The sequence below is a fragment of the Sus scrofa genome, chromosome 12 (genome assembly GCF_054392235.1).
Source record: "Sus scrofa isolate SSC_HxYL_T2T_F1_AM1 chromosome 12, Sscrofa_HxYL_maternal_Yorkshire_Landrace_v2.0, whole genome shotgun sequence".
NCBI lineage: Eukaryota > Metazoa > Chordata > Mammalia > Artiodactyla > Suidae > Sus > Sus scrofa.
Genome location: NC_139394.1, coordinates 15,722,843 through 15,748,917, shown reverse-complemented (window position 1 = coordinate 15,748,917; position 26,075 = coordinate 15,722,843). Strand labels below are relative to the sequence as shown.

The 26,075-nt window shown below is 36.1% G+C and overlaps 1 protein-coding gene and 1 long non-coding RNA gene across 28 annotated transcripts in view; one reads left to right on the top strand and one right to left on the bottom strand.

Moving 5' to 3' along the window:
• Nucleotides 1-26,075, top strand: part of TANC2 (tetratricopeptide repeat, ankyrin repeat and coiled-coil containing 2) — a 365,101-nt gene that overhangs the window by 126,016 nt on the left and 213,010 nt on the right. For 16 of the 27 annotated variants that reach the window (XM_084984070.1, XM_084984069.1, XM_021068126.2 and 13 more), the window contains one exon: nt 6,154-6,336. In XM_084984070.1, the coding sequence (XP_084840196.1) occupies nt 6,154-6,336 (183 nt within the window). Of the gene's footprint in view, nt 1-6,153; nt 6,337-7,345; nt 7,396-25,401; nt 25,993-26,075 lie in introns of those variants that run through there. The other 11 variants (XM_021068131.2, XM_084984071.1, XM_021068130.2 and 8 more) reach the window with 3 other exon arrangements.
• Nucleotides 1-26,075, bottom strand: part of LOC146398066 (uncharacterized) — a 1,038,644-nt gene that overhangs the window by 920,657 nt on the left and 91,912 nt on the right. The gene's annotated exons all lie outside the window — the stretch shown is intronic.

The window sequence follows — 26,075 nt, the reverse complement described above, 5'->3', positions numbered from 1 at the left end:
TCTAGATACATTGCTTTTTTAAGAAATCCATTGGTAATTTTTCTCCAATCAGAGAATTACACTGTTGGCATGCCTTTTTGTTTGTAAAAGTGTCAAGTGCTGTAATCCCATATAAATTAGTCTCACATCTATTCACGAAAGCATGAGGGTTAGAATCTATTCAGAGAGAAAGAGATTTGAAAAAATAGGTCTAGAAGATTGTCTAGGAGTATTGGTCTGATCACAGTTTCAGAGAGAGAGAAGTTGAAAAGAGTATTGGTCAGTATGGTAAAAAGAGAAGACTCAGACTAATGAGAAAGAAGAAGTTAGGACTTACTCTGGTAAATTTCTGAAGTCCAAGGATAAGGAATAAATCCTAGATTTCTACCAACAAAAGTTGGGGGGAAAGACGATAGTGATCTGGACTATGGTAATGGTAGAAGAAATGAACAGAACATGGCAGATTTGGAATCTATTCGAGGTTGTTAATCTGCAGAATAGCTAATGCATGTGTTGCAAAGGGATGTGATAAGAAATGGACTACACGGCTTCTGGTTTAAATATATGTGAGTTGATGGTAAGTACCTACCTAATATTTTTAAATTGAGATGAAATTTACTTTTTTTTTTCTCCCTCTTTTTTTGCCTTTTCTTGGGCCGCTCCCATGGTGTATGGAGGTTCCCAGACTAGGGGGTCTAATTGGAGCTGTAGCTGCCGGCCTACAGGAGAGCCACAGCAACGCAGCATCTGAGCTGCATCTGCAACCTAAACTACAGCTCATGGCAACACCGGATCCTTAACCCACTGAGCAAGGCCAGGAATCGAAATGCAGCCTCATGGTTCCTAGTCGGATTTGTTAACCACTGTGCCACGACGGGAACTCCCGAAATTTACTATTTTAACAATTTTAGTGTATATAGCTCAGTGACTTTTAGTACATTTACATCATCTACAGTGTTGAGCAGCCATCACTGCTATTTAATCCATCACCCCAAAAGGAAATCCTATTCCAGAATTCCCACTGTGGCTCAGCAGGTTAAGAACCAGACTAGTATCCATGAGGATGTGGGTTCCATCCTTGGCCTCGCTCAGTGGGTTAAGGATCGCATGCCACCGCAAGCTGTGGCATAGGTTACAGATGAGGCTCAGATCCCACGTTGCTGTGGCTGGTGTGCAGGCCAGCAGCTGCAGCTCTAACTCATATTGAGAACTTCCTGCTGCCCATGGTGCTGTTTAAAAAAAGCCCAAAACACGAAAAACCTATTCCTCTTAAGCAGGCACTCTACATTCCTGTACTAGTCTCTGGCAGCCACTAATCTACCTTATCTCTGTATTTGCTTATTCTGAGCATTTCATATAAATGGAATCATACAACACATGGCATTTTTGGTCTGGCTTCTTTCACTTTGTATAATGTTATCAGAGTTTATCCGTAGCATGAATCAAGCCATAATTGTTTTTATTGCTACATAATATTTCATTGTATAGATATACCACATTTTGTTTATTGATTCACCAGTTAATGACATTTGAGTTTCTGCTTTTTAGCTCTTATTTATAATGCTGCTCTAAGCATTCATGTTCAGATTTTTGCTTGAAAACTTATTTTCATTGCCTTTGGGTGTGTACTTAAAAGAGGGGTGGCTGGGTTAAATTCTGTCTTTAACTTTTTGAGGAACTGCCAAACCACTTTACACAGCAGTTGTACCTTCTTATATTCCCATCAGCAATGTGTGAGGGTTCTAATTTCTCTACATCCTCACCAACACTTCTTTGTTATCATTGTTGTTTTTGTTAATAGCTATCCTACCAAGTGCGAAGTGGTATTTCATTGTGTCTTTGATTTTATTGTTATTTCTGTAATGGCTAATGGTGTTGAGTATCTTTTCATGTGCTAATTGTCCATTTGTATAGCTTCTCCGGAGAAATGTCTGTTCAAGTCTTTAGCCTGTTTTTAAATCACATTGTCTTTTTGGGAGTTCCCGTCGTGGCACAGTGGTTAATGAATCCGACTAAGAACCATGAGGTTGTGGGTTCGATCCCTGGCCTTGCTCAGTGGGTTAAGAATCTGGCGTTGCCGTGAGCTACGGTGTAGGTTGCAGACGCGGCTCGGATCCTGCGTTGCTGTGGCTCTGGCGTAGGCTGGCGGCTGTGGCTCCAATTAGACCCCTAGCCTGGGAACCTCCATATGCCACTGGAGCGGTCCGAGAAATGGCAAAAAGACAAAAAAAAAAAAAAAAAAAAATTGTCTTTTTGTTGTGAATTCTAGTAGTGTTTTATATATCATACATAATTTGGAAATATTTTCTCCCATCGGGAGAGTTGTCTTTTCACTCTCTTAATAGTGTTCTTTGATGTGCAAATGTTTTATCTTCCAGTTTACTGATTCTCTCTTTATATATCTAATTTGTTTTTTAGTCCCTGTATTGAGTTTTTATTTTCATAATATTAATTCATTGCTGATATTCTAAAGTTTTATTTTCTTTAAATGTTAAGCATAGTACTTTTTTTCTTTTTACATAACATGACACAGGCTCAATACAGCATTTGGTCAGTATTTCTCAATAGAAACTCGTAGCACTTTTGACGTAGCTCTATGTCTAGGAGCTATAGAAATACTACAGAAAGAACTGTAAGAGGCCATTAGCAAGACACTGGTTAAATTATAATACATCATATATCACGGTAGTTTTTTAAATGAATTAAAGTTATATATGATGAAATTACAACTGTAATACAATTGGGAACCCAAAGGGAAACCCTTAATTTGTTCCTACTTTTCAATTTAGACCACATTATCATCATTTCATTTAAGACAATGTGCTTGCTCTTAAAATTTTTCCCCACCCCCCCAATTTTATTGAGATATGATTGACAAATGCAAATTATATGTATTTAAGGTGTACAACATGATGTTTTAATGAATGTATGCACTGTGAAATGATTACCACAGTCAAGCTAATTAAGATATTACCTCACATAGTTGCCCTTTTTGTGTACGAGAACACTTGAGATCTATTCTTAGCAAATTTCAGTAGTAATATTATCATTAGCTGTGGTCATCATGATGCACATTAGATCTACATAACTTACCTAATATCTGAAAGCTTTTTACTCTTTGACCAGCATCTCCCTTTTGCCATCAACCCCTAGCTCCTGGTAACTACCATTCTCTCTGCTACTATGAGTTTGGCCTTATTTTTTAGATTCCACATATCAGTGAGACTATGTGGAGAGTCTTTCTGTGTCTGGTTTATTTCACTTAACATAATGTCCTTAAGCTTCATCCATATTGTTGCAAGTGACAAGATTTCCTTTTTTATGGCTGATAAAATTCCTTTGTGTGTGTGTGTGTGTGTAAAATCACATTTTCTTTATATGTCCATTGACAGACACTGAAGTTGTTTCCATATTATGGCTACTGTGAATAATGCTGCAGTGAACATGGGAGTGCAAATAACTCTTTGAGATATCTCTTATTTCCTTTTGACATACCCAGAAGTAAGTTTGCTGGACCATAGGGTGGTTTTATTTTTAATTTCTTAAGGATTCTCCATACTGTTTTCCATAATGGTTGTAGCAGGTTACATTCCCACCAACAATGTTTAGGCCTTCCCTTTTCTCCACATCACTGCCAATAGCTGTTATCTTTTAACTTTTTGATAATACCTGTTCTAATAGGTATAAGGTGATATTTTGTTTTGATTTTAAAATTTGTGATTAATGATTATTTTTGTGTACCTGTTATCCATTCATTTACCTTCTTTGAAAAATATTTAATTTTCCCATTTTCTAATTAGGTTATTTGGTTTTTTTGCTATTGAGTATGAGTTCCTTATATATTTTTAATATTAATTCCTTATCAGATACATGGTTTGCAAATATTTTCTCCCATTTAGTGGGTTAACTTCGTTTTGTTAATGGTTTGCTTTGCTATGCAGTAACTTTTTTAGTTTGATATAGTCTCATTTGTTTTGTTTTTGTTGCTTGTGCTTTTGATGTCAAATAAAAAAAAATCATTTTCCTAAGAGTTTTACAGTTTCAGGTCTTACATTTAAGATTTTAACCCATTTTCACTGACTTTTGTGTAATGGTATAAAGGTCCAATTTCATTTTGCATGCGGTTATTCAGTTTTTCCAACACTGTTGAAGAGACTATCCTTTTCCCATTGTGCCCTTATTGAAGATTAATTGACTGTATGTGCATAGGTTTATTTCTAGGTTCTTTATTCTGTTCTATTGATCTGTGTGTGTGTGTGCGTTTATGCTAGTACCAAATTGTTTTGCTCCAGCTTTGTAATAGAATTTGAAATTAGGAAATGTGATGCCTCCAGCTTTCTTTTTCTTGCTCAAGATTATTTGATTACTTTAGCTATTCAGAGTCTTTAATGGTTCCATGGTAATTTTAGGATTTTTTTCCTTATTTCTATGAAAAAAGCAACAAGTTTTTTTTTTTTTTTTTTTTTTTTTGTCTTTTGAGGGCCGCACCCACGGCATATGGAAGTTCCCAGGCTAGGGGTCGAATTGGAGCTGTTGCTGCCACCCTACACCAGCGCCACACCAACGCCACATCTATGACCTATACCACAGCTCACAGCAGTGCCAGATCCTTAACCCACTGAGCTAGGCCAGGAATCGAACCCACAGCCTCATGGTTCCTAGTCAGATTCATTTCCACTGCGCCACGACGGAAACTCGCCCCCCCCCCCACAAGAATTTTGATAGGGATTGCCTTAAGACTATAGATTATTTTGGTGGTAATGGACATTTTAGCAATATTAATTCATATAGTCCATGAACACAGAGTATCTTTCCAGTTTTTGAGTCTTCAGTTTCTTTATCAATGTCTTATAGTTCGCAATGTATAGATCTTTCACCTCTTTGGTTAAATTCATTTGTAAGTATTTTAATCTTTTTGATGTTAAGCATACTCCTTATGATTCTGTGCCTTATTGTTCCATGGTCTATATTCCCTCTGAGACTATTTATTTTACATGGTCTTTCTGATTTGCTTTCTTCATGCTGTGTTATCTTATCTCTTTGTTATTGTTAGTTAAAGGACCAGATAGTATATATGAAAAATTGTGGAAATGATTTGAGACCTATGATGATGCTATCTTCCTCAAAGATTTATGATTGCTTTTGGCAGGCACTAGCAATCCAAGATTGCCTTAATTTAATTTTATGGTAGACACTTGGAGTTGAGCTTCAATCCTATAAAGGCCAGTCTAGTTTTGGTTTATACTTATTCCTAGAATGTAGTTCCAAACTACATACATTCCATACTACAAACCCCAAACTACACTTTGGGGTTCCAAACAAAAATGTTAAGGTTTTAACAGCTCCTCCTTTGCAACTTGGTTCTCTCTGCATTCCAGTATTTGTCCTCCCAACTCTGTAAAACTGTCACTAGTTTCTTAGCCTTTCAGATGCTACTAAATAAAAATAAGCCACAAATACCAGGCCTCCGTGTTTTCCTTGTAATTCTTCATCATGCTGTTAACTCTCCAGTGCCTTTGGGAAGATTTTTAAAATACATATAGTTCTAGTTTTTCTTAGAGAAAAGTTAGTGTGAAGTCTATAATCTGCCTTTACCAGAAGTAGACATCAACAGTATGTATGTGGGAGTAAAGAGCATGTAATTTTCTCTTTTTTTAATGTTTGAGCAGATTCAAAGGTCATCATATACTGTTAATCTTACCACTTGTATTTTCATGTACTTTGTTGGAGAAAGAAAATAAGAAATACAGTTATGGTGATTGTATTAGCAATTGCATACATTGGGTTGCCAAGCAAATGAATGTCTTTTTTCATGTTTATTTTATCAGGGAAAACAGTTGAAGACCATCGCTCTAATTGTAATGCTTGTTGCATTGTCCTGCAATTATTTTTTTATATGACTGCATCGCTCATGAGACAGTGAGCCCCTTACAAGGAGGAACTCTTTTTTAACTTAATCAAGTTCCATGTCCTAGTGCTAGACCTGAAGTTAAGTACCCAGTAATGTAGAGATGAATGTGTGTGTTGAAAATACCTTGTCTTCTCATAGTGAAAAATCAATATCCGTATATGCTGTCCTGAGACGTCCCACAAGATAAATTTTAATAGAGAAGAATTTTAGTAGAAGAATCTTTTCTCACTGGCTCTTTCATTCCATCCTCTTCTGTACAACAGGTGGCATCTCCACAGAAAGCGACTGTGCTTTTGAGCCAGACTACGCCGTCCCACCACTTCCAGTGAGTGAAGGTATGCAGCACATTCGGATTATGGAGGGCATGTCTCGCTCTCTTCCATCCTCCCCCTTACTCACACATCAGTCTATCAGTGTTCGGCTCCAACCTGTGAAGAAGTTAACTGGTAAGGACTTTACCTAAATTTAGTATGTTTAACAGGAAACCTAACAGTATGACACTCTAGGTCATATCAGATATGTTTGTGTGCATCTTTAGGTTTTTCTTCCTTGGCCTGACTGATGTCACAGACTCTTGGAAAGTGGAGCTCTTTCCGATTTTAATTTAGGGAATTAGAATAGTGCTCAATTTGACAGATTGATATACTTATTTTCTAAATGATCCATCTGTTGCGGACACATTTTTCTAGGCTTTCAGGAAGTTTCTGGTTTTGCCAGAATCCACTGTTGTTCTGATTTCATTGATCAGCTTGTTCATATCAGATTAACAGATGGAGATATTGTCATTTAGGATAATAAAAGCTTCATAGTTTAGCAAAGGTACATCAGTTGTATTTTTGTTTGAAATCCTGATTTGTACATTTCATACCTATTTTTAAAAGCTGACTTAGATATTTACCTCTCTCTGGTATACTACTCCAACTTCTTAGGCTATTTACTATAATTCACAAGTAATATGATCTCATAAGATCTGCTCTGTGCAATCAGATCAAATTGTTAGGTGGGAAACTGTATCTTTACTAAGTGAACTTTTTAGACCCTTTAAGCTTTTTCAGGGAAGAAATTTTAATCTGTTAAATGATACTTGTATGCAAAAACATGTAAAGCCTGGGTCACTCTCTTAGATTTCTTTTAACATTATTATTTTATATCCAGTGTGAATAAGTTGACACTGTTGATGGGTTAGGAGTGTATGGAGGCAAGAAATTAAGTTATTTCCAAAGGATGCATTGACTTCCTCCTGTGTGCCTGGCGTTGCGTTAGATGGTAGGGAGGTTTGATTATCAGTCGACAGCTCAAAAGAAAATAAGATGATAGAAAGGAAGATGGGATTTTCAGACTCTTCTATTTTGAATGAAACTTTTACAATGCTTAAAATTTTCATTAAAATATTTCTTTATTCTGTAGTTCTGCAAAGCATAAGTCATACCTCTCGTATTGTGTATTGTTTTTTAGGCATCTTCGAATAATGGAGTCAAAGTCTACTTTGATTCTTGGGTCATTAGGTAAAAATCAGTAAAATAAATAGCTTAATAACAGTTTACTAAAATACTTATTCCTTCTAATATCTAAAAACAGGGTACATTTTATGTGATTGGGCCTGAATAAAATTTCTGTGCTTAGAAAACCTCCTTTTTTCTTATTGGTTGCTGAAAATACACCAGATCTGATGGCTGTCAAGTAATGTGCATCATTTTACTACACATATTAGTAGAGATGGCAAGAAAAATTCAATTTCCTTATAAAAGTTAGCTAGATTGCCTGAGGTTTTGAAGGTAGCACTGTACTATCCCACTTGCCTCTCCCAGTTTGAACTTCAACTTAAATAGGCAACCTTTAGATAACCTAAGAAATAAATGCATTTAATAACAAAGTACCTAATATCACAGAGGTGATACAGGGAAGCAGTAATAAGAGGTAGACTTGGTTAATTACATGTGTGAACTATTCAGTTTTAATTTTACAGCACTATGACTATCCTCTCAATTTTGTTTTATTTACTGAAGAGATTGTCAAAGGCCTAAGAATTTAAAGTTTGAGAATGCATTTTTAAATATCTGAATGAAAGAAATCTGTCTCCTGAAAGAGGATGCCATGAAAAATTTTATGTGGCCAATTTTCTGCCAAGTGAATTAGATGATACGAATTTTCCTGTTTAATCTGGAATGAAATTACTTTGAGATTTAAATTAAAAATCTTATTTAGTACATTATTCATTAGTTATCTTTCTGAATTGTATTTTGTTATAAGTAAAAAGGATATTGAATGGAAAAAGATTGGCTGATCATAAAGAAATATCCTCCAGAGAATGTTTCTTAACAAAATACATTAATTTAAAATGGCCATTAGGGCTACACTTACTAATTTATCCATTTCCATTCATTTAAACTTCCAGGTACCTTATCTTTCATATTCATATTACAACCAAACTGAATAAGTTGGGTAAGAAAAGTCATCTTTTTCTGTTTTCTTTCTGACTTTCTAATATTTAGTCTCCTGTCTATGCTATGGTCAAGGTAATTTGCTTATTATTCTTCTGTGCTTTTTCTTGATCATAAAGCAAATGTTTGTTTAGGACCTACTTTATGCCAGGCGCTGCTTTAGGTACAGAAAACAGAGTAAAGGAAAAGACAGTTAAGGCCCCTGCCTTCCAGGTATTTATTTTCTAGTTGGGAGGGAGACTGATGATAAACATATAAATACATACTTTAATTTTAGATAGTAACAAGTACTATGAAGGGAATAAAGTAAGAAATGGGATAGAGAAAGACCAGGGTAGATCTAGGTTTCTCTTTAGAGAGTGATCAGGGAGAGTCAGAGGAGGAGATATTTGAACTGAGTCTGAATAACAAAACAAAACAAAACCAGAAAAAAAGAAAGAAAAGAAAAAGCCAGCCAAGGGAAGGTCTGGGATCAGGACCTGCCAGACAAAGGGAAGATCCGGAACGAAAGTCCTAAAGCCGAGCAGCAGCATTCATATGTTCAAGGAATAAAAGAAGTAAGGCAAGTGTGGCCTCAGCAAAACAAGTCTGAGGGGAAGGGAGTGTACAGTAAATAGTTGAAGAGGTTCTGCAGGAACCACGTGTTTAGGATCATGATAACGAACCTACTCTAGGATTTTAAGCAGAGCTGGAAAGGGAAGCAATATCCAATTTGCCTTTTAATCAGATCTTGGTGGCAAGTATGTAAAGAGTGGAGTAAGAGGGAGTATCCCGTGGTCCTTAATCTTGAGTATGTTCTCCTGATCTTTTAATAGATCTTTAACTTCTAACAAGTTAATAGAGAATTGAAAAAAAAAATTAATCTGTCTTGATCTTGTAAAACAGAGTAAGCTTTTCCTATTATTTTTGTGGTATAACTTTGTACTCTTAACGTCTCAGTCCTTCACACAGGTGTGTGTGAAGATCCGTTTCCAAATACTTAGACTTATCTATAGACTTGAGGGAGTTAGAATGGGGAAAGCCTTGCTTGAGAATAAAGGTGTTTAATTTGGAGCTTGAAAACTAATTATAAATTATGTTGCTCTATTCAGTGTAAAAATGAGGAAAAGTGGTTAAGAGAGAAACCGGCTCTGTATTCATACTGCTTTAGTTTGTATCCCAGCTCTGAAAAAGTCACTTTACTACTGCAGGCTTCTGTTTGTTTATCTGCAAAATAGGGTTAACAATACATCCTGCCTACACATTGATGGTTATCACGTTGCTTAATACTTGCTTAAAACTGTGTTTGGCAAATATTAAATGCTCAGAATATGTTAGCTGTTATTATTAACAAAATTTGTTTAAATTTGGTGAGAAGAACACTGTAAACCTGCTATAATGGAAAAAATAAAAATCATTATAAAAAAATAAAATAAAAAATTTGGTGAGAAGTTTTTGTTTTTAATATTAAATAACAGTTTGGAACTTTAAAACTTCACATTTTAAAAATTATATACTCTTTAGTGATTAATGGTAATAGTAATAATTCTCATTTGAATGCCTATCGTATGACCTACACATGTAAACTCATGTATTCTTCATGTGTATCTCCGTTTTATACATGAATAAATTAAGTCTTAGGTAAAATGTCTTGCTCAAAACAATACAACTAAGAGTCAGAACCAGGATTAATACCCAGGCCTTTAAACTCCAAATTTGTCTCTCTCTCTCTTTTTTTTTTTTGGCTGCACTTGCAGCATGGAGAGGGGTTCTTGGGCCAGGGATCAAACCTGAACCACGGCTGTAACCCAAGCCATAGCAGTGACACTGAGTCCTTACCACTTAGGCCACCAGGGAACTCCCTCACTTGTCTCATTTTACCAATGGAAAAAATTGAGGTTTAGAGAACTTAAGCAGCTCACCCAAGGCATCTGCTATATCAGTTAAAACGTTTCTGTTTTTTTTAAAAAAAGTAATGGAAGACATAGACAGATATGTCTATAAGCAATATGAGTGAAACCAGAAGACCTAGAGGTTGGTGAAACCTCAAGGTTCATCGACTTAGTTGGATATTGCTCTGCATTGAGGGAATGGAAGAGACTGTACAGACACATCACTGGCCTCAGTTATCTGTGGTAATGGAATTGCCACCATTCTCTAGATTTTTATTCAGGGATCCTTCCAAGGTGTTTTTGTTCATGATACAATAAAGCCCCTCAGAGTTCTTATTAAAATATAGATAATTGGGAGTGCCAATAGTTCACTCATTCAGCACCTAATGAATTTATACTGTTTGCCTATTATGTACACTGTTTACTAAAAGTTTAATTTTCCATATCTACACCATTGGTAGTACAGCTGTTTCATAGGGCAGTTTGAAGTAGGTATCCAAATTTTAATGCACATAATTTTTGACACAGCACTTTTATTGCTCAGAGTTTATTTTACAGATAAATTTGAACAAGTTTGAAATGCATGTGTGTGTGTGTGTGTAATATTGATTATATAGTAAACATTTCTGTTTTAAAGTGATATGCACGAACATACACATATGCATACATTTGATGGTGGAGTGGAGATAAAATAACTAAACCAAAAGTGGGAGAGGGATGAAGTTCCCTCATGGCTCAGTGGATGAAGGGTCTGACGTTGTCACTGCTATGGCTCTGGTAACAGCTGTGGCACAGGTTTGATCCCTGGCTTGGGATTCCACATGCCATGGGTGCAGCCAAAAAAAAAAAAAAAAAAAAAAAAGTGGGCGAGGGATAACATGAATTTTGTTGTATACTCATCCATAATGTTTGTATTTTTCACCATATGGAAAACCCGCTATCTCGTGAGGCAGCATAACAAAATGGACCCTGGCTACCATTTCCTAATTGTGTAAACTGTGCAAATTTGCTTAAAGTCTCTATACGTCAATTTCTTTGTTTCCAAAATAAGGATAATGATAGTATTTACCTCATAGGACTGTTAAGAGAATTGGGTGAGTTGGTTTGTATACAGCTCATAAGACAGTGTCTGTAATAGAATAAGTAGTCAATAAATGTTAGCAACAGTCATTATTATAATTTTAAAATAGATTTGGCTATCAAATATGAATTCTGAGCTTTTGGAAGGTGACGTTCAAGTAATGTATTTAATTGCCTTAAGTAAAACACTCTGCTGAGGAGTAACCTTAAAATACTGATATTAAATGGATTATTATCTTGTCTCTGGGTAAAGGTTCTTCTGGCCTGATTTTTAAAGTATTTGCTACCAATAGATTGTAATAACCATGTGGTGGTCCAATTTAGATGATAAATAAGTCGTAATAACCAATCTAATCATGCTGTAGCCTATTTACTTTAGATGCTAGCTCAGGCCAAAATAATATTTTCATTATTGATACAATGGAGTCATCAGTTTGTTTCTGAGACATCCTGGGAAAATTGCTTCAGGTTATTTTGACATTAAAAAGAGCCTATACATAGTACATTTTAGTGTACTTATAATATTTTTTTTTACATAAGAGTAATTACTTTGCAGTTTTTAGAAACAGCGGAATTCAAGGTGTACTTTAATGAATTTTATTAGAAAAAAATACAGGGTTGCTATGAAAGTTAAATAAGATTTTTCTTTTTTTTTTTTTCTAGGGCCACACCCACGGCATATGGAGGTTCCCAGCCTAGGGGTCCAATTGGAGCTACAGCTGCCGGTCTACACCACAGCCACAGCAATGCAGGATCTGAGCTGTGTCTGCGACCCTACACCACAGCTCACGGCGACACCAATCTTTAACCCACTGAGGGAGGCCAGGGATCAAACCCTCAACCTCATGGTTCCTAGTCAGATTTGTTTCTGCTCGGCCACTATGGGAACCCCTAAATAAGATTTCTTAAACATACAACCTAGTGTATCATAAACATTGCATACATGTTACTTTTCATTTTATATTTGGATAAAATGGAAACATGGGTTTTGAGAAGATAACTGAAAAGCTAGTTCCGAATACAGAGAGCTTAGAGCTTATGTTAGTCTTCATAGTCTGACTTAGGTGCACTCAAGATTCTGTAGCATAAGAGTAAATACAGCTAGGGATTTATAACCAAGAAGCAAAGTGGGGAGGGTGGCAGTGGGTGGAAAATTACTAAGAGGAGATATCAAAGGTAGGGGAATGTTGGCTGAAAGCAGACCTGGTAATTAGATATCAAAGGTGGGAATTCCTGCTACGCTGGGCTAGGCTGAGGTCTAGTCAAACTACTGGTTTAAAATAAGCTACAAGGGTTATGGTACAGCACAGGGAACATAGCCAATACTTTGTCATAACTGTAAATGGAGTGTAACTTTTAAAAATTGTATACATAGACTGGGGGCTTGGGGGAGGGAGGGCAGTGCTCAGAGTAACCTGACTAAATTTTAGTTGAGGAAGGAGTCTTTGTCAGTATGTATATTTTGACCAAAGAAAAGGCAACATACATTATCAAAGAATTCTTTCTTTGATGTTTACACACACTTGATTTGCAACATAATTAAATCTACTCTTTTTAGGTTTTTATAGAAACTTAACCCAGGAGTTTGTATATAGCAAATAACTTTCTCTTCTATTTTTTTTTCATAATTTGAATGGAAGTCACTCATACAGAGTAGAAGTATTATTTATACTATTGTGTTATTTATTTAGAGTGGGATTATTTATAGCAGCGGTAGGATTGCTGTGTATATTCCATTGAAAGGCCAGAATATCCCCTTAATGGAGAAAGGGCCAAAATTTTAAAAATCATTTACATTTTTCTTATGAAATGATTTTATTTCTGTCAGGTTAGATGACTTGTATATGGAGGCTTTCTCATACAAAGAAAAATTATGCAAATAATTAGAATTTATCATAGGAAAAAGCAAATGGTTTTGACACTAAAAGAGAATTATATTAGTATGTTTGTCTTCTAATAACAAAACCACAAGCAGTGGCTTTTTTGTAGGATTGAAAAAGGTTGAAAAGCCTAAAGGCCTACCTAACGAAGCCTCCTCATCCACGAATCCACATATGAGGACTGCAAGTATAATGGCAATAAATGGGCCTTTCTCTTAAACCAGGTTGAATCGCGGCATTGCCTCTTACTGGTTATACGAAGCATATGATTTGTGCTTTTGTTAGTTTTCTCTCATAGAAAGAAGTGATAGCAATTCTCCTTTACATGGTTCCTGTGAAAATTAAGTGAGATTCCTTTACGCACAGCCTGGGATACAGACATTGAATAATCGATACTTTTCTTCTAATTTTATGCAACCCCCCCCACACACACACATGTTGCACAAAAATTGGTAACAGGAAAAAGGGGGGAGATCATATGTGACTTTTACTATGGTAAAATCTTCACCTTTGTTAAAATGCTTATGGACATGGTTTCTCACTATGAGGTTCCTAGACCATTCACATTAGAAGTATTGGGAGTGCTTCTTTTAAAAACAAAAATTCCTAATCATTTAGATTTCCATGATCAGTCCCACTTCAGAGATTCTGTCTCATTAAATCTCGAGCTCAAGAATCTATATTTTTAGTAATCTGTTTTGACCAGAGAGGTTTGAGAAACGCTGCTCTGAGGAGTTGCTTTAGATAATTTCGTTCTAGTGTTAGGAGTTTGTCTATTTATGTCATTTAAAAAAACGTTTTGCAAGATTATCTTTTTAAAATGTGTTTACTTACTATCTGCGGAACTTGATCTAACCTTTTGGAACTGGTCTCACTTGGATTTAAAGATAATATAAACATGAAAAACTGAACTCTACTGTGACAGACCTTAGATGATCTACTGTAGGTAGATGGCGGATTGTTGTGCCCAAATGAGTAGTTTTTCAGATTTTTCTCTCTCTCATTTGTCAGTTTTTTTTCACTCTGTTGTTGCCTGTTACAGTTCTTTTGTCCTTTTCTAATTTGGACTTAATGATATGGACTTAGAGGTTATATCACTAAACCCATCAACGTGAATGTGGAATTTACCAGGATGTTCTTTTTAGGTGCTACTACTTAGTGAAGATCGTCGGTGTAATGGAACCTCTGGACTCAAATACTCACATTTTAGGGTCAAATTTGACTTAGTCAAGAATCCGCAAGAAACCATCTACCTATTAGATCTTCTCAGTATCTACCTATGAGAAGTCATTGTTTATAAACTTGTGCTCAGTTTCCCATTTCCTTGTCCTCACTAATTCCTATAAAAGTATTCTTTTTTATTTGAAGGCCAGTATTTTCTTGGACATTAGTTTCTATAAAGTATTCCTTTTTATTTGAAAACTCATGTTTTCCAGAAGAAAATAGTCTTCCTAGGAAAATTATAGCATATCCACAAATGAAGATAATGCCCAAGAAGATGTTTTTATAATTTTCCTGTAAAGCTGTTATTAGCCTTCATCAATGGGGGAAAAAAAAAAAGATTCCTGATAGGTGTTCTTTTCTTTGATGTATAATTTCACTGGTAAGCAAATGAGCTGACCCCCTTCTTTCTTTTTTTTTTTATCTTAGTAGATGTTTCATTAGAATCTGAGTCTTAGAAAACTGAGCTGCCTTGGCCAGTCTAAACAGAAAGACATTTAGTAAAGGGTTATGATGGCTTTCAGAATCTCCCAGAGGCCTGAATGAAGCCAGGAACTCCCACCACTCTGCAGTCCTGAAGGCACAACACAACTACCTCTATCACAGTTGCTCTGAAGGAAGCACATGCCTCGCCTTAGTGTTAATCATATACTAATTGATTTCTTTTTTCCCCAGTATGCATATGTGTATGTTGTATGTATGTATGAATTTTTTAATTAGAAAACAAGAAATACTACAAGTAAATTTACTATTCATTTAACTCAAGGAGATAGAAGAACAAGTAAACATAAAAGAAGTAATCAAAAAATTAAAAGCAAAATGAATAAAACTAAAAATAAAAATTCTTGATCAGTGAAGCCACAAGTACATCGAAAAGATTAAGAGAGTAGAAAAATCTTTTGCTAGGTAGGATTTTTCCCATCAAAGCGGAAAAGAGAAGGAGAGAGAAAAATAAGCCACATATATGACACACAACATATATGACAAGAGCAAGAAATGAAATAGCCACTGATAGTACTGTTCTTTATTAAAACAGAATATAGTATAAAGGTTTATAGCAGAACAGCATAAAAAAGAAACCTAAATAAATGGAAGGAAAAAAAACTCTAAAATTGGCTCAGGTAAACTTAAAAATATGACTAGCCCGGTCATATTTAAAGAACCCTTTGAATCAGCAAGTCCAGATGATTTTACAGGCAAGTTCCACTAAATTTTTAGGTAATGATAATAGTAATAGTAGATAATGTATTCTGAGCCATTTCTATGTTCCAGGCAGTATGAAGTGAGCAAATTTAATTTTTACAGCAATCTGTAAAAATTATCACTGGTAATTTACTTGATGTGACTTGATAGTATTATTATCATTATTATGACTATCAAGTGGATAGTCAATTGGCTTCTTTGTGAAAACTTAGAATGATGGCAAGCTTTCTACTTTGTATGTAGCCTATTCTTTTGTTGACTAGTTGTAACCATCAATTTTCTGTTTGCATACATGCAAAAATCTTCTCTTATTCCTGCCTATTAGTTCTAGTTCCGTCTTTTAGAGCCGTGTGACATAAATGAGGCTCCTGTCTCACAGGGAAGTCCTATATCCTGGAAAGCTGTTATCGTATCTGCCTTTTCTAACTTAAGAGACTTCATTTAAGACCAGAGTGGAGTTCCCCTATGGCTCAGTGGGTTAAGTATCCAGCATTGTCACTGCAGCGGCCAGGGTCGCTGCTGTGGTATGGATTCAATTCATGGCCCCAGGAACTTTTGTATGCCAAGGGTACAGCAAAATAATAATAAAATAGGATACGCCCAATATCATGATGGTACTACATCTGTGTTATTTCCTTCTTCTTCGAGTTTAGTCACCATGTCATGTCCTTTTGGACATGAGATTGTTTTGGAATTACTTTTCTTTGTGACCCTTTATGGATTCAGTAAGCATTTTTCCTTTTACAAAGATTCTGTATAAACTGTTTAATATCTGTATTTGGTCACCCTCTATTCCTGTAGCCCTCCTAATTTCCTCCCCAAGTTTACAAAGATTGCTATTAGTAGTTTTGTGTTCCTGTCTTCATGTTCTTTTAGAACTCCAGTGTAAATTGTGTGGGCCTGGATTTCAAGTATATGTTTTTCGACTCATAACTTGGACTTCAGTGACTTCTTAACAATATTTATTCTACTCTTTTTAGTTTAAATATAATGAATGGACAAGATTACAGCAAAATAAGGTTTGAGTAATTGTTCTTATGCCCCTTGCTTGGAGGCAGGATATTGTTAAGCATGGCAGACTCTGGAGTCAGTTTTACTTGTACAGAGTTCAAGTCCTGATGACCTTGGTCAAGTCACATCCATATCCTGAGTGTATTTTCTAATTGGTATCATAGTGTTATCATTTTTCTTATTGTTACTTCCTCACAGGGTATTGTATGGATTAATTAAGATGTTATTTATGTCAAGTACAGCTAATTCATAAAGGGAAGTTTAGAACAAAAATTAATTATCTTTCCTGGGCACTGGATCTGGCCTTTTGTTTCTAAAAATATCTAAATAATCCTTTTGTGCTATCTTAAAAACATAGCACTTCTTGCTTAAGGGTTCTCTTCTTCCCTGACAATATAATTAGAGGGGTTTCCCCTCTTCTCTTTTTTTTTTTTTTTTTTGTTTTGTTTTGTTTTGTTTTGTTTTGTTTTGTTTTTTCAGGTCCTCACCTGCAGCATATGGAAGTTCCCAGGTGAGAGGTTGAATTGGAGCTACAGCTGCAGGCCACAACCGTAGCCACAAGCAATGTAGAATCTCAGCCACATTTGCAACTTACACTCACAGCTCACAGCAGTGCCAGATCCTTAACCCACTGAGCAAGGCCATGGATTAAACCTCTGTCCTCATGGACACTAGTCGGGCTTGTTACTGCTGAGCCACAACAGGAACTTCACCCCCATCTTTGATTATGTCCTTCTCTCTTTGTATATTTCTATTTTGGACACAAATCCATCTTTATCAGAAAAATTCATGGTGTGGCCGTGTTTGTTTCTTTATATTCTTTCATATACTTGGCATTGTATAAATTACTTTTTAATTCATAATCTATCTCTCAAGCTTTATTCTCTTTTAGAGTTATTGTCTATTGACTCATAGCTTCTTTTCTGTGCTTTTTTTTTTTAAAGCAATCTGCTTGCCTAAAATATGAAGTGCAGATTTGACTTTTTCCAGCATTTGTATTAGAGTGGTGGCCCAGTGAAGGGTCAAACCAATGACACCTAGGATCTGAAGTAAAGAAGACTGCTTAGTAAGATACAGTCTGGTAGCAATCACAAAGAGGTCTAGAAAGACCCTAAACATTATGGTCATCAGTAGTAGGTAATTGCATGTTACGGAGAGTGGGTGGAATCCAGGGGGACAGTTCCAAGGGGGACAAGTGGTTAACATTTAGGAAAATGTTTAACAGTAAGAACCCATCATAAAGCAGGGTTTGGTTTTCAACAGTTCGTTATGGAATGATATTGATATGTCTATAAGGTGGCAGAGTTAAGGCTCAGAACTCCGGGTCCAAAAGAACCAATAGTGCCATATTGGTCAAGAGCCCAGCCTTTCCGGTTGGACAAAGAACCAGGTTAAAATTCCACATTCATTGATTGGTAAGCCTTACATGAACACCTTTTGAGCTTCTGCTTCCTCATGTGTAAATAAGAATAATAATACCTTAGGACTGAGAGGAATACAGAAATGTTTGTATAGGAGTTCCCGTCGTGGCGCAGTGGTTAACGAATCCGACTAGGAACCATGAGGTTGAGGGTTCGATCCCTGCCCTTGCTCAGTGGGTTAACGATCCGGCGTTGCCGTGAGCTGTGGTGTAGGTTGCAGACGCGGCTCGGATCCCGCGTTGCTGTGGCTCTGGCGTAGGCCGGTGGCTACAGCTCCGATTCAACCCCTAGCCTGGGAACCTCCATATGCCGCGGGAGCGGCCCAAGAAATAGCAACAACAACAACAACAACAAAAAAAAAAAGACAAAAGACAAAAAAAACCAGAAATGTTTGTATAGAGTTTCTCTATGTGCCTAGCATTTATTGTGTCAAAACATGCTTATATTACTACCATGAAGCTCTGTAACGTTCAATACCAAATTTCGGATCTAATTCTCAATATTGGAAAGAGTCTAGGAGTTCCTGTTGTGGCCCAGCAGGTTAAGAACCCAACTAGTATTCATGAGGATGCGGGTTCCATCCCTGGCCTCGCTCAGTAGGTTAAGGATCTGGTGTTGCTGCAAGCTGTTGCATGAGTGACAGATGCAGCTCAGATCTGGTGTTTCTATGGCTGTGGTTAGGCCAGTGGCTATGGCTCCAATTCCATACCCAGTCTTGGAACCTCTGTGTGCTGTGGGTGTGGCCCTAAAAAGAAAAAAGTCTGAAAGAAAATGTACATTTACTTGTCAAAAAATTGTACAGGATGAAATTATATCACCTTTCTGTGATCAACTTATATTTATTTGAAACTCCAGTTTAGTAGTTTATTATATCCCTTTAAATTAGTAAATAAATTTTAAAAAATTTTTATTTATTTTTTATGCACAGGTGTATTTTTATGGGATAGAGTTTTGAAGTGAAATTGCTGTTAGTTATGGCATTTTGAAAGGTTTACCCAATACAGTTTTTTTTCCTACTGTACAGCATATGACCCAGTTACACATACATGTATACATTCTTTTTTCTCCCATTATCATTCTCCATCATAAGTGACTAGATGTAGTTCTCAGTGCTACACAGCAGGATGTCATTGCTAATCCATTCCAAAAGCAATCGTTTGCATTTATTAACTCCAAGCTCCCAATCCATCCCACTCCCTTCCCCTCCCCCTTGGCAACTACAAGTCTATTCTGCTAGTCCACGATTTTCTTTTCTGTGGAAAGGTTCATTAATGCCATAGATTAGATTCCAGATATGTGATATCATATGGTATTTGTCTTTCTCTTTCTGACTTACTTCACTCAGTATGAGAGTCTCTAGTTCCATCCATGTTGCTGCAAATGGCATCTTTTGTTCTTTTCTATGGCTGAGTGGTATTCCATTGTGTATATATACCGCATCTTCCTAATCCATTCATCTGTTGATGAGCATTTGGGTTGTTTCCATGTCTTGGCTATTGTGAATACAGCTGCATTGAACATGTGGGTGCATGTGTCTTTTTTAAGGAAAGTTTTGTTTGGATATATGCCCAAGAGTGGGATTGTTGGGTCGTATGGTAGTTCTATGTCTAGTTTTCTAAGGCATCTCCATAGTGGTTGTACCAGTTTACATTCCCACCAACAGTGCAGGAGGGTTCCCTTTTCTCCACACCCCTTCCAGCATTTGTTATTTGTGGCCATTCTGACTGGTGTGAGGTGGTATCTCATTAAATTAGTAAATAAAAATTTTGACAGATAAAATCTTTTATTTTTTTTTAATAATTTTTTTTATTTTCCCACTGTACAGCAAGGGGGTCAGGTTATCCTTACATGTATACATTACAATTACATTTTTTCCCCCACCCTTTGTTCTGTTGCAACATGAGTATCTAGACAAAGTTCTCAATGCTATTCAGCAGGATCTCCTTGTAAATCTATTCTAAGTTGTGTCTGATAAGCCCAAGCTCCCCATCCCTCCCACTCCCTCCCCCTCCCATCAGGCAGCCACAAGTCTCTTCTCCAAGTCCATGATTTTCTTTTCTGAGGAGATGTTCATTTGTGCTGGATATTAGATTCCAGTTATAAGTGATATCATATGGTATTTGTCTTTGTCTTTCTGGCTCATTTCACTCAGGATGAGATTCTCTAGTTCCATCCATGTTGCTGCAAATGGCATTATGTCATCCTTTTTTATGGCTGAGTAGTATTCCATTGTGTATATATACCACATCTTCCGAATCCAATCCTCTGTCGATGGACATTTGGGTTGTTTCCATGTCCTGGCTATTGTGAATAGTGCTGCAATGAACACGCGGGTGCACGTGTCTCTTTTAAGGAGAGTTTTGTCCGGATAGATGCCCAAGAGTGGGATTGCGGGGTCATATGGAAGTTCTATGTGTAGATTTCTAAGGTATCTCCAAACTGTTCTCCATAGTGGCTGTGCCAGGACAGATTCAATGCAATCCCTTTCAGATTACCCATGACATTTTTCACAGAACTAGAACAAACAATCCAAACATTTATATGGAACCACAAAAGACCCAGAATCGCCAAAGCAATCCTGAGAAACAAAAACCAAGCAGGAGGCATAACTCTCCCAGACTTCAAGAAATACTACAAAGCCACAGTCATCAAAACAGTGTGGTACTGGTATCAAAACAGACAGACAGACCAATGGAACAGAGTAGAGAATCCGGAAATAAACCCTGACACCTATGGTCAATTAATCTTTGACAAGGGAGGCAAGAACATAAAATGGGAAAAAGAAAGTCTTTTCAGCAAGCATTGCTGGGAAACCTGGACAGCTGCATGCAAAGCAATGAAACTAGAACACACCCTCACACCATGCACAAAAATAAACTCCAAATGGCTGAAAGACTTAAATATACGACAGGACACCATCAAACTCCTAGAAGAAAACATAGGCAAAACACTCTCTGACATCAACATCATGAATATTTTCTCAGGTCAGTCTCCCAAAGCAATAGAAATTAGAGCAAAAATAAACCCATGGGACCTCATCAAACTGAAAAGCTTTTGCACAGCAAAGGAAACCCAAAAGAAAACAAAAAGACAACTTACAGAATGGGAGAAAACAGTTTCAAATGATGCAACGGACAAGGGCTTAATCTCTAGACTATATAAACAATTTATACAACCCAACAGCAAAAAAACTAATCAATCAATGGAAAAATGGGCAAAAGACCTGAACAGACATTTCTCCAAAGATGGCCAACAAACACATGAAAAAATGCTCAACATCACTGATTATAAGAGAAATGCAAATCAAAACTACCGTGAGATATCACCTCACACCAGTCAGAATGGCCATCATTAATAAATCCACAAATAACAAGTGCTGGAGGGGCTGTGGAGAAAAGGGAACCCTCCTGCACTGTTGGTGACAGATAAAATCTTTTAAAATTTAAGTCAGTGTGGGGGAAATAATAAAAGGAGTAGTAATAGTTGAAAAAAATTGGCATCTACTTGGTTAATCTCTGATATCCTTTGGGCTAGTGTGTAGTTTTTCTAAGAGTTGAATATCAATTCTAAAGATGGCAATGAAGTTTAAAGAAAAAAAAATCCTTCATTGTTGATTTTTTTTTTTTATTTCCCCCAGAAAACTCACCACAATTTTCTGGCACAGTTCCTAGGAAATCTATTTTTAAAGTTAATTGACCCTGTTTTCCCTGCTTGTCTACCCACTTGCTATGGAATGTGAGCAGTTCAAAAAGTGTCAGATGTTGAATGTAAGTGCTAAGTAATATTGGTCATCAGTAATACCCCTCAGTCACAAAGTGTCTTGGAAGGCAAATAAGGAAATATCCATGATTCAAAAAGAAATCCTCTTAGTGGCTCTCCAAAGAGGAAGTAAATTATAGTATGGGAATTTATATAAAGCTTAGCACAGAATATTTCCACATGATAATAATAGAACTTATTATAATGCTAAACCACAGTTTTTCTCATTATGAAAATTATGTGCCCTAATTGATGCATTCGGCTTGTCAGAGTAATAAATACATGGCATGACAGAATGCTGACTCTCTGGTGAACATTTTAAACACCAGAGGGCAGAGTGTTCCATAGGCATTTTCTTTATTATAAATACATTATCCCATTGTTATTCATTCTTTCATGTCATTGACTACATTTTTAAAAGTAAGAAATATGGCCATTTGAGAATCTTCTATGTATATGAATGATCTGTTTCATTTAGACACAATTAGTGGTGTTCTGAGATATTCTGGAGTTGGTTAATCCATGCCTTCCCTCCTTTTCTGGTTAAAGTTTGTATTTCTGACTTTCTGAAAGTGACTGGTTTTTTTAAAGTCATATGTACATCTATATCATTTAGTGAATTTCATAAATTCAGGGTTTTTTTAGTGAATTAAGTAAAGTGAGGTAAAGAAGATTGATATATGTATCTTGTATCAAGTAAAAACTTGATATGTTGACTTTACTGATAGGTTGAATTTTTATATATAATAAAAATTACCCTGAGAAATCCCTAAAGTATCATTCATAGCTTTCATTAAACAGAAATACCTCTTCTCAATATGTCCAAACCTACCAGTTTTTAAAATACTTTTATTGATCATCAGATGAATAATTGTGTTATGTGTACAGGCCACATTATATGATTTTTTAAGAATGCATTTTTTTCTCTTCTCTGTTAGTCATTACTCTTCTGTTACAAGTTGAAGTCCTGGTCTGGAGCAATAGCCATTCCTAGGAAAGGAAGAGTGCTCGTTAGAAATTTGGCCAAAGCTTGAATTGCTATAATAAGTAAGAAGGATACTTACTTAATGCTGTGACAATAAAGATTTAATATATTCACCTCTTCATAAGTATTATCCTACCTTTAATCACTCTAGAGTTTAGCACTGATGGTTGCTCCTTAGAAAAAGCTTACAAATGAAGAAGATTGGGGGAAAAAAAAGTAAAAAATATAAAACTCTGTGTGAGGTTTAGAATGGCTTGCCTAAATTAATCATAAGGGAGTTAAAAATTAGTAGTCATGGGAATAGCTTAGTCCCTTAAATTGCTTTTGTTAAGCTCAATTTTGCAAAAAATACAACGTGTTTACTTTGTCTTTTAAAATATCTTAACCATGTCCTCATCCCTATCAGCTCCTGCAGAGCATAAGCAACATTAAAGTGAAAGTTAGTGGGAAAATTGTTTTCCAAGTGTGCATTTTTTTTCCCAAAATTATTCTAGAATCCATCTAATGGATCAGTTCAACTGTATTTGAGGAAGAGGGGATCTTGCCCTCTTTTTCTTCAAATACTAAGTTATTGGTATTCTGAAATACACAAAGAGAATTTCCCTCAAAAGTAACCGCTGGGGCAAGAAAATACTTGATTTAAAAAAAAAAAAAAACAAAAACGCTATATAAGTTAGACTGTCACGGAAACAGAGAACTGAGGTGTGCTGCCCATGGAATTTTCAAATCTAACACAAATGCTCATTTTTAGATTTGCCTTACAGTTTTCTAGTTAGGTGAGAGAAAAAGGAATTGATCATTTGAAACAGGTTTCTTATATTGCATGATCTTTAGTATTACTATTCTATAGAAATTGCTTATGCTTCTTTGTTTCCATGTTATTTTCTAAAGATGTTTGTAAGTCGTGTCAGGCAGTAGAATTACCTTTACATGATCATCTTAACCCTTTAACACTATACCAGAGAATCTCTGTTTTCTATAATTTTAAAATGAAATACCTCCTTGCAACAAATTGGTGCAAAAGGTTGATACCAAATAATCAAACATAAAAATTAGCCTGAACAAAAATTCACTCTTTTAGGCTCTTTTCCATGTTGTTGAGTTCCACTAAAATCCATTTTTCCTTTTTATCTTTGCTAGTTTGCTTAATTAGATATTTTTAAATAAGGTGACATAGATTTTTAGAATTTCAAGCCTTTGCATTACATTATTTTATTTCTATAGTATCTTTAGGAAGAAAGTAGAAAATATGTTATTACCCAGACCCTACTGAAGAATTTGAGGGTTGGAGTTAAGTAACTTACCCAGGGTTATGTCTAGTACGCAACTGAGCCTTTTATTACAACTACAGTTAGAAGACTAGCCAAGTACATATCCTTCCTACAACCAACATTGCAGTCCTTTTTATTCACATTTTACTGAGGTTATCATCAGTAAATTTATGGAGATTAATACAACAAAAACCTGTGACTAACAAATATGTAATTATTCCAGAATTATTATTGTGGCAGTAATGCTGCCCACATAAAAGAACAATAGAGAACAAATAAATTTTACCTAATTGTTTTGCTTTACTTTGTATCTGAAAGTTTCATTAAATCTGTGGTGATGGGAAAGAAGCACATGTTGATAAGATGTAGAGCAATTCCATATAGACTTGCCCTTTCTAAATAGATGAATAGATAGTGCTGAAGTGAACTATGCTTCAGAAGGCTCATGAAAGATTTTTTTTTCCCCATACAAGTCATTTGAGAGCCGTGTTTAGAATACTACAGCAAGAGTGCCATTACCACTGTTAAACCATGCATTGACACTTTTCCTAGCTCCCTCTTCTCTCCTGATTTTTTTTCTGAAGCTATTTGCTGTCCACTGAAAGAGAAGGGATTCTGCTGTATTTCAGGGAGGTGAGGAGAAGCTGCAACAAGAGAAAAGTTCTTCAGGCCCAGAAGGGAAAGGTCTTCAGAAGCATGAAATGGAATAGTAGCTCTTTCTCACCAGTGATTGACACAAGGAATTTCCTTGATCATGAGTAAAGGCTGTGAGCACTTTCAGGGCAGTTCATGTCTTTTGAACCTTTCTGCATCTGTAAGGAGTACAGGAGGTGGTATGCCTGTCTTTGAAATTGAAACCATCACTACTATGTTGGTCAATCAATGGTTCTGCAGCTTTGGTATGTCTAATGCTCCATCTAAATGAAAAGCATATCTAATCAAGTTTTTAACGTCTCTACTTATTTAAAAATTAATTTTCTGCTGTCTCACAATTTAGAGAGTTCCTTATTTTACCCATTTGACCTAATAAATTATGTTCATATTACAGGCACATATTAGCTTGCTAAAGTATTAATAATCTTTTTAGAAACCTCAATATGTAGTTTTTTGTTTAGTGTCTACTTACTGTATTTTGCAATACGTATTCACATACTCTGATGTAAGCATTCTGAAGAGTAAAATCTGAGGAGCAATTAGTAAGAAAGGAGTTTATAGCTTTAAGGCATGAGGCGCTTACAGCTTTTTAATATAAATTGTTCCCAGAATCCATGTCACAGCTCCTTATATGGTGCTGCTTTTTTCCCTTCGGTTGCTATGACAACAGCAGCACTGCACCATTCATCAGCTCTGGACCTGGGCTGCAGTGCTAGCCTTCCCTGTTACTCCTGAATGTTAAGAACATCCGTGAATCATTCACTATGTTAACGCTGCGCCATTAGAAACCTAAGAACCAGTTCTTCCAGCAGTTTGCTCTAACAGAAGGGTAAACTAAACTGCGCCACAGAGAAAAATTATATAAAAATACTTCTTTTTTCCTAAGGGAGTTTACAGTCTATATTTGCTGCAGTATTCTGAAAGGACAAGCTTATGTCAAGCAATCTAATGAAAAGAACTCGTCTGTGTAATCGTTCTTGAAATCATTAGCTGTTCAAAATAGGTACCACGTTGCATCTCTGGATACAAAAAGAAGCAGGTGATGTTGTTAGGGCTTCTGAGGTCCTTTGGGAGCATCACATGTGCTTTGGGACCATAACCAGCATCTGCTGTAAGAAGTATCACCTGTAACGCACAGCAAGTTCTGGGCAGTGCGAAGAGCTGGCTGGAGAAGATTAACGTGTGAATCATTACTGACGTGTCAAATCTGATAACAGCATGACCAATGAATAAGAAGAAACCTTTCAGGTTTTCAGGAGAAAAGACTATATAGTATTGATTAATGAGGAAGAAAAACTAAAGCCTGTGAGTATGATGAATAGACTATTTGTGTGTTACATGGATTTCTGAGTTATAAGGCCTACTTGGAGCTTTGTAGAAAAAAATGC